The sequence below is a fragment of the Equus caballus genome, chromosome 15, assembly GCF_041296265.1.
Source record: "Equus caballus isolate H_3958 breed thoroughbred chromosome 15, TB-T2T, whole genome shotgun sequence".
NCBI lineage: Eukaryota > Metazoa > Chordata > Mammalia > Perissodactyla > Equidae > Equus > Equus caballus.
Genome location: NC_091698.1, coordinates 86,065,084 through 86,084,233, shown reverse-complemented (window position 1 = coordinate 86,084,233; position 19,150 = coordinate 86,065,084). Strand labels below are relative to the sequence as shown.

At 41.7% G+C, this 19,150-nt stretch overlaps 1 protein-coding gene and 1 pseudogene across 49 annotated transcripts in view; one reads left to right on the top strand and one right to left on the bottom strand.

The window, feature by feature from the left end:
• DTNB (dystrobrevin beta) overlaps positions 1–17,577 on the bottom strand; it is a 237,966-nt gene extending 220,389 nt beyond the window's left edge. For 17 of the 49 annotated variants that reach the window (XM_070235806.1, XM_070235784.1, XM_070235808.1 and 14 more), the window contains exon 1: positions 17,438–17,571. Coding sequence is in view for 3 of the 49 variants with exons in the window: in XM_014731260.3 (XP_014586746.1) it covers positions 11,918–11,931 (14 nt within the window). In the remaining 46 variants the exon portion in view is untranslated. Of the gene's footprint in view, positions 1–11,917; positions 12,088–17,026; positions 17,118–17,428 lie in introns of those variants that run through there. The other 32 variants (XM_070235822.1, XM_070235786.1, XM_070235797.1 and 29 more) reach the window with 16 other exon arrangements.
• LOC138917777 (glutathione peroxidase 1 pseudogene) lies at positions 1,746–3,102 on the top strand (annotated as a pseudogene).
• Positions 17,578–19,150: the final 1,573 nt, after the last annotated feature.

Sequence of the window (19,150 nt, the reverse complement as noted above, 5' to 3'; positions counted from 1 at the left end):
CTTGCCAAGTTTGGTGAAAGACATACCTACAAATTCAAGAAACTGAGCAAACCCCAAACAAGTTAAAGCCAAAGAAATCCACCACAACAGACACATCATAATCAAACTGCTGAATACTAAAGAAAGAAAAACTCTTAAAAGAAGCTAGAATAAAAGAATTTACCCATAGGATAGGGATCAGCAAATTTTTTCTTAAAGGGCTAAACAGTAAATATTTTAGGTTTGCAAGCCATACGGTCTCCATCACAACCACTCAGCATTGCCATCGTAGCATGAAAGCAGCCATAGACAAGATGTAGACAAACAGGTGTGGCCTTGTTGAAGTTTTACCTAGAAAATAAAGAGGCAGTCAGCCCACAGGCCATAGTTTGCCAGCTCCTATTATAGGGGAATAATGATATGAGTTACTATGGATTTCTCATCAGAAACTATGGAGGTCAGAAGATGGTGGAACAACATTTTTGAATGCTGAAAGAAAAGACTGTGAAACTAGAATTCTAATTGAGAGAATAAATCCTTCAGAAATTAAACTAAGAGAATCTGTAACCAGCAGACATGCCCTAAAAAAAACTGCTAAATGAAGTTGTTCAGGAAGAAGGGAAATGATTCCAGAAGGAAACGTGAAACATTACAAATGAAGGAGCAGCATTAGAAAAGATGTTAGAAGAAATAACACCAATTTCACACAATCTCTACCAGAAAATACAAAAGAACACCTTTCAACTCATTTTAAAAGGTCAGTAATTTCTGATACCAAAATAGACAAAGACCGTGCAAAAGCAAATAAACAATACCCCTCATGAACATACACAAAAATCCTCAACAAAATATAATAAATTTAATCCAGCAATATATAAAAACTCCAGAAGCAACTAGGGTTTATCCCAGGAATGCAAGGCCAATTCAATATCTGAAAATTAATCAATATAACCCAACATATTGACAATCTAAAGAAAAAAACACATGCTCATATCAGATGCAGAATGAGCATTTGACAAAATACAATGTCCATTCATGAAATTCTCAGCAAACTAGAAATAAAAACTTTCTCCAGCTGATAAAGGGCATCTACAAAAAAGCCTACAGCTAACATCACACTGAATGGTGAAAAACTGAATGCTTTCCCCCTAAGACTGGGAACAAGGGAAGGATGTCCACTCTCACCACTTCTATTCAACATTATATGGAATGTCTTAGCCAGTGAAATAAGACAAGAAAAGAAACAAAAGGCAAACAGATTGGAAATTAAGAAATAAACCTATCCCTATTTGCAGACTACATGATTATGTTTGTAGAAAATCCAAAGGAGCATACAGAAAAGCTCTGAGAACTAAAAAGTGAGTTTAACAATGTTGCAGGACACAAGGTCAAAACCTAAATTCAACCACAGTTCTATATATTAGAAATCCACAACTAGAAATGGTGTATTTTTTAAATAGCATTTACAATATCTCTAACAAAAATAAGATGCTTGGGTATACACTAACAAAATATGTACAGATCTGTATATTGGAACTACGAAACACTGATGAAAGAAATTTTTTAAAGACCTAAACAAAACAGAATGACATGCCATCTAATCAGATGGTCTAATCAAAATCACAACAGAATTTTTTGTAAATATACATAATTCTAAATTTTATATGGATAGGCAAAAGGAACAGAATAGACAAGACCATTGTGAAAAGGAAGAATAAAGTTGGAGGATCATCCTACTCAGTTTTAAGAATTACGAAAAAGCTACAATGATCCATACAGGATGGTATTGGCAAAGGGATAGGTACACAGATCAATGGAACAGGACAGAGTCCAGAAATAAAGCCACACAAATATGGCCATTTGATTTTTTATTTTAAGGTGCAAAGGAAATTCAATGTAGAAAGGATAGCCTTGCTGTTGGAAAAACTGGTTATCCATATGTCAAAAAGATGAACCTCGACCTGTAGCTCACACCATATTAAAAAAAACTAATTCAAAGTAGTAGATGTAAGTGTAAAATGTAAAAGCATAAAACTTGCAGAAGAAAACACAGGAGAAAATCTTCATGGTCTGGTCATATCACACTAAAAGTGTGACATTACACCAAAAGCACAAACAATAAGAGAAAAAAATGATAATTTGGACATGAACAAAATTAAACACTTTTGTTCTATGAAAAAAACCAATAAAGAAATTAAAAGACAAGCTACCCAGTGGGAGAAAAATATTTGCATTGATGCAAAGAAGAGAGAAAATGTCAAGGCTTAAATCAGCTAAGTACCAACTCAGAGCAGGGTATGCCAGCCAGAAGACCTCCATGGCAGCATTTTAGGAAAACTCAGCTCCTACAACTTAAGCGCCCATTGTGCTAAAAATCAAGCCCAAATTCGAATTTTGAAAGCGCGCAAAGTACGCTTCGCTTCTCCGACCCCCACGCCCCGCGCGCCGCTCAGCTCGGGGCAGAGCTCGCGGACGCCTTCGCTGCAGCCCGCCGGAGCGGGGCCCGGGAGCCTGGGCTCCTGCGGGACAAGGTGCTGCTCGGCGACAACGTGGCATCGCTTTGAGGCACAACGGTCCAGGGCTACACCCAGGTGAACGGGCTGCAGCGGCGCCTCGGGCCAGGGCCTGGTCGTGCTCGGCTTCCGTGCAACCAGTTCCGGCCTCAGGAGAACATCCTGGTCTTGGCATCCGGCCAAGCACGAAAAGATCCTGAATTCCCTCCAGTACTTCCGACCCGGCGGCGGGTTCCAGGCCAACTTCACTCACTTGGAGAAGCGCGAGGAGAACGGCGCGCAGGCACACCGGCTCTTCGCCCTCCTGCGGGAGGCTCTGCCCGCGACCCCGTGAAGACGCCACCGCGCTCGCGACCAACCCCCGCGTTCATCACCTGGTTTCCCGTGTACCGCGACGACGTCGCCTGGAACTTCGAGAAGTTCCTGGTGGGCCTGGACGGTGTGCCCGTGCGCAGGTAGAGTTTAGAGTTGCCGCTTTCCTACCATCGACATCGACGTCGAGCCCGACATCGAAGCCCTGCTGTCCGGGGGTGCAGCTGTGCCTAGGGCACCCCTCCTACCCCCGCTGCTTGGCAGTCACAGCGCTGTCCTCTGTGGATGTCATCCATGATGGTTATTTCCTCTAAACCTGCATGAGGAATGCCTGACGTCCAGGAAAATCCCCCAAGATGGGCGCTGGTCCTGTCTATCCCAGCCTCCTCTCTCCCAGACCTATAGAAAATGAATTGGAGATGCTGGAACAGCATGGAAGGGTATTATGGAAAGAGTCAAAAGGTATTCCCCTTCCCCATGTTGCCCAACCTTTACCAATTCCATCTATACTGGATTGACAGCACCTTTTTTTTTTTTTTTTTTTTTTTTTAGCCTGATGGCTTTCTCTGACCGCTCAAGTCCATTTTGTTCCCTGCATGGCAGGTCTAAAATACTATGGATTTGCCACTCCCTGGAGTCTTAACCAGTGACTGATGGAGTTAGTATATAAATACCCCACCTATCTCGCCCTCTCAATGCCATAACTCTAGGGACATGTTTGACACTGGTTCAGAGAGCTCCCCAGTGGGAATAAGCTCCTTACCCACAGTGGTAACATCCTTCATAAACCCTTCATTTGCTAACTTCCCTTCTGTATCTCTCTTCCTGGTCCCCTACTGGATTTCCTGGGATAACCTCCAAAACAAAATACTTGCACTCAAATCCTTGTCTAAGAGTCAGCTTCTGGGAGAACTCAAAATAAAATATTAAATCTTTTCATTTCAACCAAGCTTATCATTCAGATTACCTAAAATCCAAATTCACAGGGTACACATAAACTAAGGTTACTATAAATGATTTTTCCTGGGCCTTAGTGATAGGCAACTCCATCTCAGTGCTCTATGGATATTAATACCTGCATCTTTGTAATTATGCGTGTACCAGGTCCACATCAACAAAGGACTAATCCTACTGCCCCATGTCATTACATGTCCTTGTCTTCCTGATAGCATCTTGAAGACCAACACTTACATGAATGGAAGGTCATCTCTCTACTTCCTTCCACTTGGACTCCTGGCACTTTGCCTTTTCTTAGCCTCACAATCTAGAGATAACCAACACCTCCTTATCGTTCCCTTCACATACTAAGTCTCATTTCAAACTCTGCCATTTCCTTCCTCATAGTCACTCTCATATCCACCCTTTTTTCCCATTTCAACTGCCAAAATCTTTGTCCACATGAATGCACAAATAAAATTCTATGCCACCATGATCTCAGGACTCTGCACCCCCTTCTTCCTGTAGTTCATCCTGTGGACAGACAGAGAAATCCACTGGGTGTACTTATTCAAACGTGTTTGATCTGCACTGGATCCTAATCACCGGACTCAGGAGCTTCATTCCACCCGATTAAAAAAATCAGAGCGCAAAGTAAAATAAGCCAGATAGAGAAAGACAAATACTATATGCTCTCACTCATATGTGTAATCTAATAAAACAAAAAAAAGTCAAACTCATGATGGAAATAGAGTAGAATGTTGGTTGCCAGGGGCTGGGGAGTGGGGGAAATGGGGGAGATGTTGGTCAAAGGATACAAACTTTCAGTTGTAAGATGATTAAGTTCTGAGGATCGAATGTACAGCATGATGACTATAATTGATAATACTGTACTACATACTTGAAATTTGCTCAGAGAATAGATCTTAAACCACCACAAAAAAAAGGTAACTATGTGAGGTGATAGATGTGTTATAACTTAATTATGGTAATCATTTCACAATATATACATATATCAAATCATCATGTTGTACACTTTAAATATATACAATTTTATTTGTCAACTGTACCTCAATAAAGCTGGGGAAAAAAATTTAACAATATATTTGAACACCTTCCCGGGTCATTGAGTACTCTTCAAAACATAATTCTGAATGGTAGAATGTAATTTTATCACAATCATTCATCCAAGCCTTGACTGTTGGCAATTATTTCCAATTATCTAGTATTCTGAACAATGCAATAAACATCTTTGAAGCAAAATTTTTTTTAAAAAGGGGGGGCCAGCCCAGTGGTGTAGTGGTTAAGTTTGTGCATTCTGGCTTTAGTGGTCCAGGGTTTGCAGGTTCAGATCCCAGGCACAGACCTGGCACTGCTCATCAAGCCATGCTGAGGTGATATCCCACACAAAATAGAGGAAGACTCGCACAGATGTTAGCTCAGGGCCAATCTTCCTCACAAAAGAAAAAAAGAAGAACCAGAGCATAGCCTTAGTCTACAAAATGTAAAGAAGACCCGAGTCTTAGCTATGAGAATGTAAGCAAAATTTCTTCAATCTAAAGACTTGAAACTATAAGTTCTTAGAAGAGCCTGTTTAATGTTCTAGGCCCAAAGCCCAATGAATGAATGAGTTTTTAGATACAACACCAAAAGCACAATCCATGAAAGAAAAAATTGGTAGGTTGGATCTTAACAAAATTAACTGCTCTGAAAAAGATACCATTAAGAGAAAGAAAAGACAAGCCCCAGAGTAAAAGAATTATTTTCAAAACACATATCTGATGAAGGACTTGAATCCAAATTATAAAAAAAAAACTCTTAAAACTCAATAAGAAACAGCCCAATTAAAAAATGATCAGGAGCCAGCCCTGTGGCCGAGTGGTTAAGTTCGCACACTCTGCTTCGGCGGCCCAGGGTTTTGCTGGTTCAGATCCTGGCCACAGACATGGCAGCACTCATCAGACCATGCTGAGGTGGCGTCCCCCATAGCACAACCAGAGGCACTCACAACTAGAATATAAAACTATGTACTGGGGGACTTTGGGGAGAAGACGAAGGAAAAAAAAAAAAGATACCCCACCAAAGAAGATATACGAATGGTAAATAAGCATATAAAAAGACGTTCAACATCATTTGTCATTAGGAAATTACAAATTAAAACAACAATAAGATACCATTATACACCTACTAGAATGGCTAAAATCCAAAAAACTGACAATACCAAGTGCTAACAAGAATGTAGAGCAACAGGAACTCCATCCGTGGCTAGTGGGAACGCACAAACAGCCACGCTGGAAGATAGTTTGGCAGTCTCTTAGAAACTCATCATAGTCTTACCATTCGATCCAGCAATTGCACCACTAGTTATTTACCCAACTGAGTTGAAAACTTATATTCAAACAAAACCTACACCCAAGAGCTTATACCAGTTTTACTCATAATTGCCAGATACTGAAAGCAACCAAGATGCCCTTCAATAGATGAATGGATAAACAAACTGTGGTACTTTCATAAATGGAATATTGTTCAGCAATTATAAATGAGCTATCAAGCCATGAATAGACATGGAGGAAGCTGAAATGCACACTGCGAAGTGAAAAAAGCCAGTCTGAAAAGGCTACATAGTGTATGATTCCAATTTTATGACCTTCCAGGAAAAACAAAACTATACAAATAGTAGAATGATCAGTGGTTGCCAGAGATCCGAGGGGAAGGGAAGCGGGATGACTAGGCGAAGCACAGGGGGGTTTTTAGGGTGGTGAAACTCCCGTGTGATACCGTAAGGGTGGAGACATGACACTATGCATGTGTCAAAACCAACAGAAATCTACAATACAGAGTGAACCTTAATGTATGCACATTTTTTTTAATCCTTTAGGATGTCAGAGGATCCGAGGATGAAATGCAGAATGTGACCAAACAACCTAACCACATTACAATGTATGAAACAGTCTCACTGAAGAGAGTGGGCAAAAAGTAGTGACCTAAGTAACTCTGGAAATGAATGGAGTCTGTAAGACTAAAGGCAAAACAAAACATACACAGGTACTAGACTCTAGCTTCCCACAGGTTATGGCTTAACAATTCTGATACGGCTTTGCACGTATACTGGAACTGAACAATTAAGTAAATAGACGGCAGACGGTGGAGTGTGAGGTTACAGATAAGCAAAGTGGGAAAGAAGCTACAATGATCCCTAAGGTGATGGATTACACTTGGAGACATCAGTATAAGTTCATGTGTAGCTTAATATAGACACAGACAGTTACATATAGAAGTGTTTGTACATATGTGGACATACATGGGTTAATACACACACGTATATATCCTTACTCTGTCAACTCAGAGGGGCTAGAAACAACAATATCCCAATAGCAATGAGCAAACCTAGTTCCCAAATTTTGGTTTATAAAATCATTCACCAATAAAAGGAACCAGGAGAATTCCAAATAATTTAGGTAGATATTCCACCCTGAAGAAAGTGGAGCATAACTCCCCACTCTTCAAGTGTGAGCTGCACACAGTGACTTCTTTCCAAGGAGGAAAAGGGGGAGGTGGAAATAACATGACAGTGGAGAAAGCTGACAAATACCACCTCAGCCAGGTGATCAAGCTCAAGGATCAGTAGTGATAAGTCACGTTGACAGTTATGTACCCTTGACATGATGTGATGAAAATGGCATTTTACCTCTGCGGTCTTCCTCCCAAAAACCTCTCAACCCAGTCTGATCATGAGAAAACCATCAGGCAAAACTCAATTGAGGGAAAATCTACAAAATACCTAACTAGTACTCCTCAAAGCTGCCAAGTTTCATCAAAAACTGGATCATGGACCGGCCCCACAGCTGAGTCATTAACTTTGCACGCTCTGCTTCGGTGGCCCTGGGTTTCACTGGTTTGGATCCTGGGCACAGACATGGCACCACTTGTTGGGCCACGCTGGGGTGGCATCCCGCATGCCACAGCTAGAAGGACCCACAGTTGGAATGTACAACTATGTACTGGGGGGATATGGGGAGAAAAAGCAGGAAAAAAAAAGAAAAAAGAAAAAAACTGGATCAGAAGTCTGAGAAACTGACAAAGCCAAGAGAAGTCTAAGGAGACATGACAACTAAGTGTAATGTGGTGCCCTGGATGGGATTCTGGAACAGAGAAGGCAACTGGGTAAACACTAAGGAAATCTGAATAAAGTACTGATTTTAGCTAATAATAATGTGTCATCATTGGTTCATTAATTGTAGCAAATGAACCAAACTAATGTAAGATGTTAAACAGAGGGAACAGAGGATGGGATGCACATAGGAACTCTCTATTATTGTTCAATTTTTCAATAAATTTAAAACTATTCTAAAAAATAAAGTTTATTTTTTTAAAGACAGTACAATTACATATTTCTTTTCCTTTATTCTCTTAACTGATTTAAAAAGCAACTGCATGAAACAATATCTATAAAATTGTATTGTTGGGCCTGTAACACATAACAATCCTAAATGTCTACATACCTAATGATAGTGCCTCAAAATACACTAAGCAAAAATTGATAGAACTGAAAGGAGAAACTGACAAATGCACACATACTTGGAAACCTCAACGCTCCTCCATGATCGATACAAGCAGAAAGATGGGTGTGGAAGGACTGAGCAACACCATCAGCAAACTGGATCTAACCGATATTTATGGAACATTCCACCCAATAATGACGAAACACAAATTCTTTCCAAGTGCACATGAAACATGCATCACCAATTTCAGAAAAGTGACTACTTCTGGAGATGGAAGCAGAATAATGTCACTGCAGAGGGATACCACCTCTACTAGCTATGTTTTACTTATTAGGCTGGGTTCTGGGTACACTGCGTTATTCTTTATGCTTTATATGTCCTATTTCATAATAAAATTTGAAGTCATTTACTTTGAGCATATTCTCTGGTAAACCTTTTCTTTAGTGGTTTGGGAGGAAAAAAGGGCAGGTCTCCATATATTTTATTATTAAAATGGAGTATACCAAATACCATAAGCTCTATACTTTTATCCAAATGTACAGGAACTCTCACAAACTCCATAATTTGGTATAATATTTATTACTTGAAATCTTCAGCAATGTCTTCCGTGAGTATCCCAACAATATTTGCTAGCAAAGGATGCATTTAGTTTGTCATCAAACTAAAATTATTAATTTGACTATATATTATTTTAGCCACTCTTACCAAAACAGGAAGAACAAAGGTTTATGGTTTTTTGTCTTTTACTCCTAAACTAAGAAAACTCCGAAGAAATTTCTAAAAGTGTATCATTGTTAATAAAATTTTAAGGTGCTAGATTAATTAGCATATGACTGTAATTATCACTCACAATTATTGAAAAGGCTCAATAAGTTTGTCTTCATATTCTGAATGCTTAGTTTTACAATATCTCAACTGGTAATGTTAGCCTCATACTATCATTAATGAATATCTTAAGGCACAATATACTCAACAGTGCACATAAATCCATATATGAAACAGTATTTTTAATAATTTTCAGGGGTGGTTTTTTTACTGCTTAGATCATTATTGTTTTGTACTTTGCATTTAACTGACAACAAGCTCATAATATAAATGGAAGTGCCAGCTGTGCTTTTTTCTTGCTGCTCATATGTCGTTGCAATATTACTTCAACCTTTGAGTGAATCTGAAACTTCAATGTGCAGTTTCTTTGCAGGAGTCTTTTTAAACCCTTTGTCTATATAGCAAGGTTCATTTCATTCAAATCAGATAATATACTAATCTGAAAGACCACCGAACCAGGCAGGGGTGAAGTGTCATACGTCCGAATGAAAAGTAAGTACACAAATAAGGAAGCTTGCATTCTCGGCCCCCTCCAGGTGGCGGTGTCCCCACTATGCTCCTCTCAGGTTACCTCGCTTTCCACACCTGGTGTATATCATCAGACATGCAGATGGAGTCAAGTGTCAACCTGTGCACTAGATAGCAGGAAAAGTCCAGTGCCCATATGCTCTTGCTATACCCTGCCTAGAGGATCATTTTGCATGCCTCCCTCTTGGGAAACCATTGCTTTTTAAAAAATCTAGAATGAGAAGATGGGACTGTGCTAGGTTGAGGAATATGGATAGCAGAATTAGATGAGGAAATTCAGAGCCTAAGTGGTTAGTTAACTTGGCCTAAGGTTACAAAGCTAGTAATGCATGGAGTTAGGGAACCGATTTGACTCTACAGCCCTTTCTTTCGACTGTGCCACATCGCCCCCTCCAGGGCAAACACCAGGACTCCAGGAGCGAGGGAAGCATACAGGTCTCCAAACGGTGGTGCTGGATCAGACCTTAGGCCAGAGCTAAATGGGGTCCAGAGGCCTGTGCAACAAAAGGCTGGACCCTTGTTTGTCCTGCTTAGGAAGTGATGCATTCCAGAGTTAGATTAAGTCTTCGGGCAGAAGTTAAGTAACTCCCACAGTAAAGACTAAAGCAAAGAGCAGGCTCTAGAAATGTTTCCAGAATGTCTCTGTGCTGCGCCTAAGTGTTAAATATCCTTCATTTCCCTTGAATCTTTTTGTTAATGTCTTAACCCTCTATCTCTCAGTTACTTCAAAGCATACAGGTATCAAAACTTCTTGCGCAAGTTCACTGTCTCCCAGCAAAACTCGCGTCAGTTTTTCTGGATGCCTACTGAATTAAGAAGTCAGAGATGACTGAGACCATCACTAAGAAGCACTTAGCTGTAACCAGTCAAACTTCCCTGAAAGAGAACTAACTGCCTTGCTTATTTCAAGAAAATTTTCAACTATCCTTCTTTTCTCTTCTCTTTCAGATTTAAAAAAAAAAAAAAAATGCCAGGGAAAGTAAATGTTTGTAAAACCCTACAGATTTTCTTTTTCACAAATCTGGAAAAGTTCCAATAGGTTCCAATAAAAAACATTCAACAACTGCATTCCACTATTACACAAGGCTCTGAACAGCAAGTACAACCTCAGAGAGCTGTAGTAACTATGAAATAAATTACAGAAAGCATTTAGCACAATGCCAGGCACAAAATAAGAGCCTAATATTATTATTTTTGTATTATTGTTGTTGTTGATGTTAGCATGTGACTACCCTCTTGTATGATGCCTAGACTAGAATTCTAGAGGCAAAGCTCCTTTTTCTTAATTTACAGATCTTCTGATTTATTTAAAAGTATAAAAACATAGACTCGGAAGAAGAATAAATACTTTGTTATCAATCATCTGCAACATTTTAAATTTGGAATAGAGAAAAGGTTTTAACAAAAGTGAAAGGAGGTAAAGAGGTAGAAGTGCAATGTGCCCAAGAAATGAGAGAACAGAATGTAGGAAAATAGGGGAAAGCAAGCCACAAAAAAAGAGAAACAGGTGCCTCTCATCTGCTAAAGACAAATGTCATAGTTTTCCCTAAAACCTGCCATGGGCTGCTTAGTTCATAAGAGCAAATTTTACTTCTAAGCAAAGATACTAAATTACTTACATAATAAGGAAATATTAAAAACATATGAACAATAAAGAAAAAAGTACACTCTTGAAATGACATGCAAAGCTCTAGTTTTCATAGTCATATTTCAGGAAAAGTACCCTTGTTCATTATTTCTATAGTTAAGCTTATCCCAAGAGAGATTTTTTTTTTTTAGAAAGATAGATAAGAATTACTTCTTCAAATGACTTTGGAATTAATGAAAAGAAAATAAGACCAATTAAATGTGTTGCAACCTAAATCAAATTATTTATAATTCTTTTTGACCATGACAGCAGGGTGCTGCTTCCACATCAAAATCCTGGATGGTAACAACTTCTTTTCTGAGTTCTCCTATCTTTAATTTCGGTTAACACATTGGTATTAATGATGATGAACTACAAAAACCACCAGCAAGGCAAGAGAGAATCAGATTGCAAGGGCTTAGAAATAACCTAACTTAGACCCCAAATTTTGCACATCTAAGTAAATAAAATGTCTTGTCCCAGCTTACAGTTGTATTTCACAACAAAGAAATGGAAACAGAAACCCAGAACCCCTAAATCCTGGTCCATTATACCACCCTTCTATATGTGAAGACATTAGGATAATTTTTCTCTGTCTCCGGTCTGTAGGGAAGATTTCATAAACAATAAATTAAAACCACAAACTTAAAACTATGGTGCATCAAAAGATCCTATTTTTAAAAAGTTTTAGGTACCAGTCCCATGGCATAGTGGTTAAGTTTGTCACACTCTACTTTGACAGCTCAGGTTTGTGGGTTTGGATCCCAGGCATGGACCTACTCCACCCGTCAGTCATGCTGTGGCAGCATCCCACATATAAAGTGGAGGAAGATTGGCACAGATGTTAGCTCATGGCTAATCTTTCCTAGGAAAAAAAAAGAAAAAGAAAACAAAGTTTTGTTTTTGTTTTTTTAAAGATTGGCCCTGAGCTAACATCTGTTGTCAATCTTCTTTTTTTTTTTTTGCTTCTCACCAAAGCCCCCCAGTACATAGCTGTATATTCTAGTTTTGAGTGCCTCTGGTTGTGCTACGCAGGACGTCGCCTCAGCATGGCTTGACGAGCAGTGCCATGTGTGCGCCCATGATCTGAACCAGCAAAACCCTGGGCCGTCGAAGTGGAGCGCGCAAACCTAACCACTCGGCCACGCGGCCAGCCCCGAAAACAAAGTTTTAAAAGCCACAAACTGTAAGAACATATTTGAAGCCATCTAAGTGAAATATTAGCATCCAAAATGTAGTAAAAATTATAAATCAATATGAAAAAGACAAACAGTGGAAAAACATGTAAATGATGAAAAGAAGCAAATCACAGAAGAGAAAACCTAAAGAACCAACAAAAACATGGAGCAACGTTCAAACTCACTAGTAATCAGAAAAACATATACTAAAAACCAAAACAAGATTATAGTATATATCCAGCAGATGTGCAAAAATCACAAACCCTGTCAATACCACAGGTTGACAAGGCAGGGAAGCAAGAGAAGCCACACATCCCTGGTGGGAATGTAAACTGGTAGAACCTCTTCAGAGAGGAATTTAGCAATATCCACTAAAGGTGAAGATGTGCATGGCACACAAGCCCGTGGTTTACTCCTGGGTACACACTCTAAAAGACACGTGTGCACAAGGAGATGTGACAAGAACATCCATAGCAGCATTATTTGTAACAGCAAAAAAAAAAAAAAATCAGAACTACATGCCAATTCACAAGAAAATACAAAAGTAAATTGTGATATAGTCACACAAAAGAATCCTATTCAGCCAAGAAAATGAATGCACTCGAGCCATATATCCATATGCATGAGTCTTTCAGCACTGAGAGAAAAGAAAACAAGTTACAAAGAGATATATTTAACACTGTTAATATAATTCTAATGCAAAACAATATTATACATATTAGGGCTATTTACATATGTAACAAGAGTATGAAAATAAGTACAAGAATGAAAAACATCAAATTCAGAATAGTGGTTTCCTTGGAAGTGGAAGAGAATACAACTGGGGAGGAGTTACGCGGAGGTCCAATTTTAAAAGGAGTCTAGTTTCTTAAGCGGTGTGTACACAGGTTTTCACTATGTTTATTCTCTATACCTCTTTGAGGGCCAATATTTCATAACGCTTAAAAAGCTAAAGGAAAATAAACTCAAAGTCAACCAAAATAGTTTACGCGAGAGCCCACAGGCTTATCCAAGACACTATTTATTCTATTTTGGCTTGTGCAGTTAAGAAAGATTCGGTCATAAGAAATCTCTCTCAAGAAGATATACAACATCAGACTGCTAAAAAGCAGTGAAGGACCTGACCAAACGAAAAACCCCTCAAAAAAATCACACTGGAGACACAAAGCGGTCCTACGCCGCGCTCAGGAATCAGGAGGTCAAACCAAAGGAGAAAACCCAAGTAACTCGGAACACAAAACAGTCCTGTTTAGAGACAGCAATGTAGAAAGGACATGGCTGTGCAGTCCGATCTGGGCTCAGATACTACCCCTTGTCACTGATAAGCTATGCGGCCCTAAACAAGTTTTAACTTCTCTGAGCTCAATTTCCTCACCCATCCACTGGAGACACCATACTTAGCTTACAAAATTCTAATACTTAGAGAGAAGCCATTATTTATGAAAACTCCTTGACACACAGTAACTTCACAATAAATAACAGTTATTATTACTTACAGAAGAAAGTCTCTCTCTGGCAAGAGGAGACAAAGCATACAGAGATAAAAATTAAAAAGGAGTAAAGAGTCTAGAAAAAGAAGCCAGGAAGAAGCTGGAAAGCTTAGGAGCTGGAAAAGTCCTGGTAGAGTCTCAGAAGGTACCAAAAAAAGTGTTTTGTTGTTTTACTGAGCACTATTTCATTATAGTGAAGCTTAGTTACAAGAATATTTAGTCCAAACCTGCTTTTCAGTCCTGTTTTGTTGTTAATATACAAAAATTTAAGATCAAAATATGTTTTCTTTAAAGGTTCCTTTTTTTGTTAGAAACACATTGACAAGTAAATCATATACAATACATCTGTTCCCCTCAGTTATCTACAACTCAGAAAGGCCTGTCCTACTCTTAACAGATTAAAGAGAAAAAAAATGATAATTTCAACAAATGCCCCAACAAGTTCCTCAATAAAATTCAACACCCAATAAAAATACAAACCAAGGGGCCAGCCCAATGGAGCAGCGGTCAAGTGTGCAAGTTCCGCTTCGGTGGCCCGGGGTTCACCGGTTCAGATCCCGGGTGCAGACATGGCACCACTTGGCAAGCCATGCTATAGTAGGCGTCCCACATATAAAAAATGTACAAGAAGATGGTCATGGATGTTAGCTCAGGGCCAGTCTGCCTCAGCAAAAAGAGGAGGATTGGCAGCAGTTAGCTCAGGGCTAATCTTCCTCAAAAAAAAAAAATACAAAGCAAGAACAGAAGAAAACTTCCTTAAATTGACAAAAGACATCTACCAGAAGCCTTCAGTAATCTCATATCTAATAGTCAAACACTGGAAGCATTCCCATTCAGGAAAAAGATAAAAATGCCCATTATCATCACTGCTATTCAACTATGGTTTATATAATGCTCTGGGCCTGGAAAAGTGGGAAGATAAAAACACAGCCTCATGACCAGGAACTGAACTGAGACATTCACATACTCTGTGAGTAGATCTAAAATAGCCCCAATTACCTCAAAGAGCAGGACCCCTGACGCACCATTATCATATCTGATTTCTTGACTAGGATCCAGTAAGTCAATGGAAGCACCAGATATATCACCACACAGAGAATGGTGAACACAGAAATAGGAAAAACAAAATCAAAAGCATTCACACTGAAATGCGTCTGTAAATCAAAACTTCAAACACATAAGGAAATATAACACTAAGAAAGACAGCCAATACAAGCAACAACTAGAACATGAATTCATTCCAGATGAAGTTTAATTTTACAGAACAAAGACTTACTTTTTAAAGACAGTTAGGGTGCTAGGATATAAATTTTTTAAATTACTGGGAATGCAAAATGCTACAGCTACTTTGGAAGACAGGCAGTTTCTTACAAAGCTAAACATACCCTCACCATACGATCCAGCAATCACACTCCACGCCGTGCACCACCCAACCCAGGAGCCACCATTCGCAGGGACTCTGCTGTGAATGGCACCCCTACAGCTGGGCAGTATACATCCTGCACAAAATGCCAGAGCCCTGATGCTTGTGTAATTATAAATAAAATGAGGGAGGATGGATTGCAAACCAGCATGAGGGAACTTTCTGCAGTGATGTAAATTTCTACATCCTGATTGGGATAGAGGTTACACAGTATACACATTTTTCAAAACTCATTCAGCTGTACACAGGACATCTGAAATTTTATTACACGCAAACTATACATCAATAAAGTTGCTAAGTTCAATATAAAAATAAATAAATAATATCATTGGGAGAACCTGGAACAAGGCACCCAAAATTACAGGACCTAGGCACCCCAAAACAAGAACTAGTAGACACCTGCTGGTTGCACTCTGAAGTACACAGTCCTAAAACTCAAGAGAAATTAACTTAGTTCTTCAAGGTTTACTATGCAATGCCAAATTTGGATTAATACTACCTTTACTTTTTATACGAGGAAACAAAGACTCTGAGAGATTTCTGAGAAACATAAATGCTAACTTGGCATTCAACTGGTTCTAATTTTCCAACTAAGTAGAAAGTTTGTCTCTCACGCGTGGTGGACACTCAAAAACCTTGCCAGCATTACTCTGACTACAGAACCCCTTCAAAGGTAATTCCACTTATGTATGATCAAAATCCTCACAGAACTCATAAAAGGTCAAGTTTTAATTTGGCAGACAAAGTAACCCAACAGGCAGTGCAGCCCAGGGAACTGAAACAGCAACCTGGAGCTGTGGAGTCCAAAACTCCAACCAAGGCAAAGATCAGGCAGACTCCAGCCCTCAGAGAAGAGCAGGGACACAGTCTCTTACCACAGCCCTAAGATCCAAGAACCACGATAAAAATGAAAAAAAAAAACCAACGCTCTCTAGACAAAACTACCCTTCTTCTTCCTCAGTAACAGAAAAGACAAGGGCCAGAATGGGATGATTTGGGATGAATGGCCCAAGGAGTAAGCTTCTGACAGCCAACAAGCAATAAAGATGTGAAAGCCGCCGCGAGGCCACAGGAAATCCACTCCATCACCTGAGCGATGGCTTTAAATGCCTGCACCTAAGAACCTGGGTTACCTTACATGGCAGAAAAAAGAAAGAACTTCAGGAACAGGGGACGTCCATCAGCCATCCCTAACACCAGAGTGATTAGCACTGCTCCGTGCAAAATACAGCAAAACCTTGCTCGGTTCATTCATTCACGCAATAAACACTTATTGCTTGACTGCTGTGGGCCAGGCACTGTTCTGGCGAAAGAGATGAAACAGACCTAAAGTGAATAAGGTATGAGACAAAATGCAATGGCAGTTGGCAATGCCATTTTACCCGTATACCGTCACAACCAAACGTCAGCAGCTAAACAGCAAATTACGGTGTGTGTTACACTATGTTGTGGCCCCAGTGCGGACCACGGTTCTCTACCCACGGAAGCTAATCAATAAACTGACTAAGAATCCTGGACGCTCTCCCTAACGCCAAGGCCTGGCACAGGAACTCAACAGCAAGCAGTCGTTAGCCGCATCCTCCCTCCTCCCAGGCCACTTTCCTTTAAAGGGTGACCTCGGCGCACAGGTTCACAGTTAGGCGCCTCAGGAAACAATGTTTTGGGGTGATGTGAAATAAATGCCCTTCCTCTGCCAGGGCCTGCCCGCCTCACCTGCCCTCTGCCAGGACCTGCCTCCTTCAGCACCTAACGCAGAGAATCCTCCCAGCGAGCCGGGCTCCGGCAGCATCAGCCCGGCGCGCGCACCCCGGCTCCGCGCCCCGCGGCCACAGCGCGCTCGGGACCCCATAGCCCCCTCCCCGGCCCGGGGCTCGGAACCCGGCGGCGCCGGCCCTGTTCTCCGCTCCATCCCCTCCGCTCGCCCCTCCAGGGCCGGGCGCGCGGCGCCGTCTCCCCTCGCAGCGCGCGCCGTGCAGCGGCCCCGGTCCCCGCGGCTCTCGGCCCTGCACCCCGAGGTCCGGGCGCTGCGCTGGCTCCTTCGCGCTCCTCGCGCGCGCGAGGCTCCAGCACCGCGCTCCTCTCCCGCAGCCTGCGACCGCCGCCGCGGACCCCCACCTTACTCACTTCCCGGCCGGAGCTGGGGGCGTCGAGAAGGTCTCCGCCGGCCGCAGCCTCCTCCGCCTCCTCCGGCCCGGCCCCCGCGGCTGAGGCGGCGGCAGCAGCGCCCGCTCAGGCCCCGGAGCCGCCCCCGCGGCGAACGTTCTCAGGCGCCCGGCACGCGCAGCGAGCCCGCCCCCGGCGCGAGGGCGCGAGGGCGCGAGAGCGCGAGGGCAGGGCGCAGGGCGGGGGGCGGGCGCGCGCCGCCAGCACGAGCGCGCGGCTGGGGGCGGGGCTTCCGCCGCGCCGGGGAGGGGGCGGGCAGGCGGGCCGAGTTGCCTTCGAGCCCCGCCCCCCAGCTCTCCCGGCGGTTCCGGGTCGGCGGGGGAAAGTTGCCCCCTGCGGGCTTCTCTTGCAGGCTGGCAGCGGGCGGCCGAGGTGCGTCTCAGCTTCACAGGTATTTGCCCGGCCAGCTGGATGCTCGGCGCGACGTGACTACAAGGTAAAGAATGCTAAGAACCACCCCCATGAATCATTCATCTGCGCCTCGAGCGCGAGATACTGCCCTGAGTGATTTTTCCAAATTAATTCAACTCAGCAAGCGTTTACTGAACATCGACTCAGCGCTCTACCAGGTGCTATGTGGGTGCACCGTCACGGTCACGGTCCCTGGTCTCGAGGTGCGCATAACTTAGTAGAAAAGCATCCTGTAAACAACCAGGTCTGGTGACCCATGCAAAGCCAAACCGCAGGAAGATGCTGTGGGAGCGCGGAGGAGGAAGAGATTGCTTCCGCTTGGACCATGCTAAGGGGTTCCTGGAAGAGGTGGCATTTGTGTTCAGCCTCAAGGAAGAAGAACAAAGCCCTAGGAGAAGAAAGGGAAGGCATCAAAATAGCTTGGACAAAGGACAGAGGGTGACCAAGAATTTACCAGCTGGCATCAGCTTTTTTTGTTTCAATATTATCCATTTTTGATAGACTCCTTTCCAAACTGTATGAAACATAGGAGATGATTAAGAATAGCTAAGCTTTTTTTTTAACAGCTCAAAGGATCGTTTTTCTCAATATTATTTAAGGCTCAAACCAGCAATGTCCTTTAAGGACTATTGGTATGTGAATGAAGGACTTAAGTTCCTAAGCTAAGTGACCCTAAACCAGTAGGCCTTGTGCCTGGGTTTTTACTGCTTTTTGGCACCTTATGGTCAGGCAGATCCTGCCTGCCTGCCTGCCATTAGAACATCCTCTTCCTCCTCCTCTCATCTTCCCACTTTTAAACTCCTGTGGTGAAAGAAATGCTGGTAACCAACTTTGTTAAGTGAGAGTAAAGAGGTTCCTCAAAAACAGAGCATCACCTTTCACATGGGAATTTTGTGACTATTTTGCATGCTTAGAAGATTTTTTGCTTGTATGCAGGGTCTTGACTACGTCTGAATATGTTAAGATACCCAGAATATAGGTAAGAGACAGCTTGTTTGTTCATTTACCCTTCATTGAGGACCGACTAAGTGGGAGGCATTGAAAGGGTAAAACATTGATCCCATCCTCTGGAGAAAAGATGTGAAAATGATGTACAATAAATATGTAAATATTGCTTGCTATATTTGCCTTGTTGATTGAAACCAAGGTAATTTCAATATGTGAGCTAAATTATTATAGGAACTAAGTACACTTCTGTTAGCATCTCTCCATCTTAGTTCTGTATTTCATCACCTCCCACATCTTCAGAAGACTTCTCTCAAA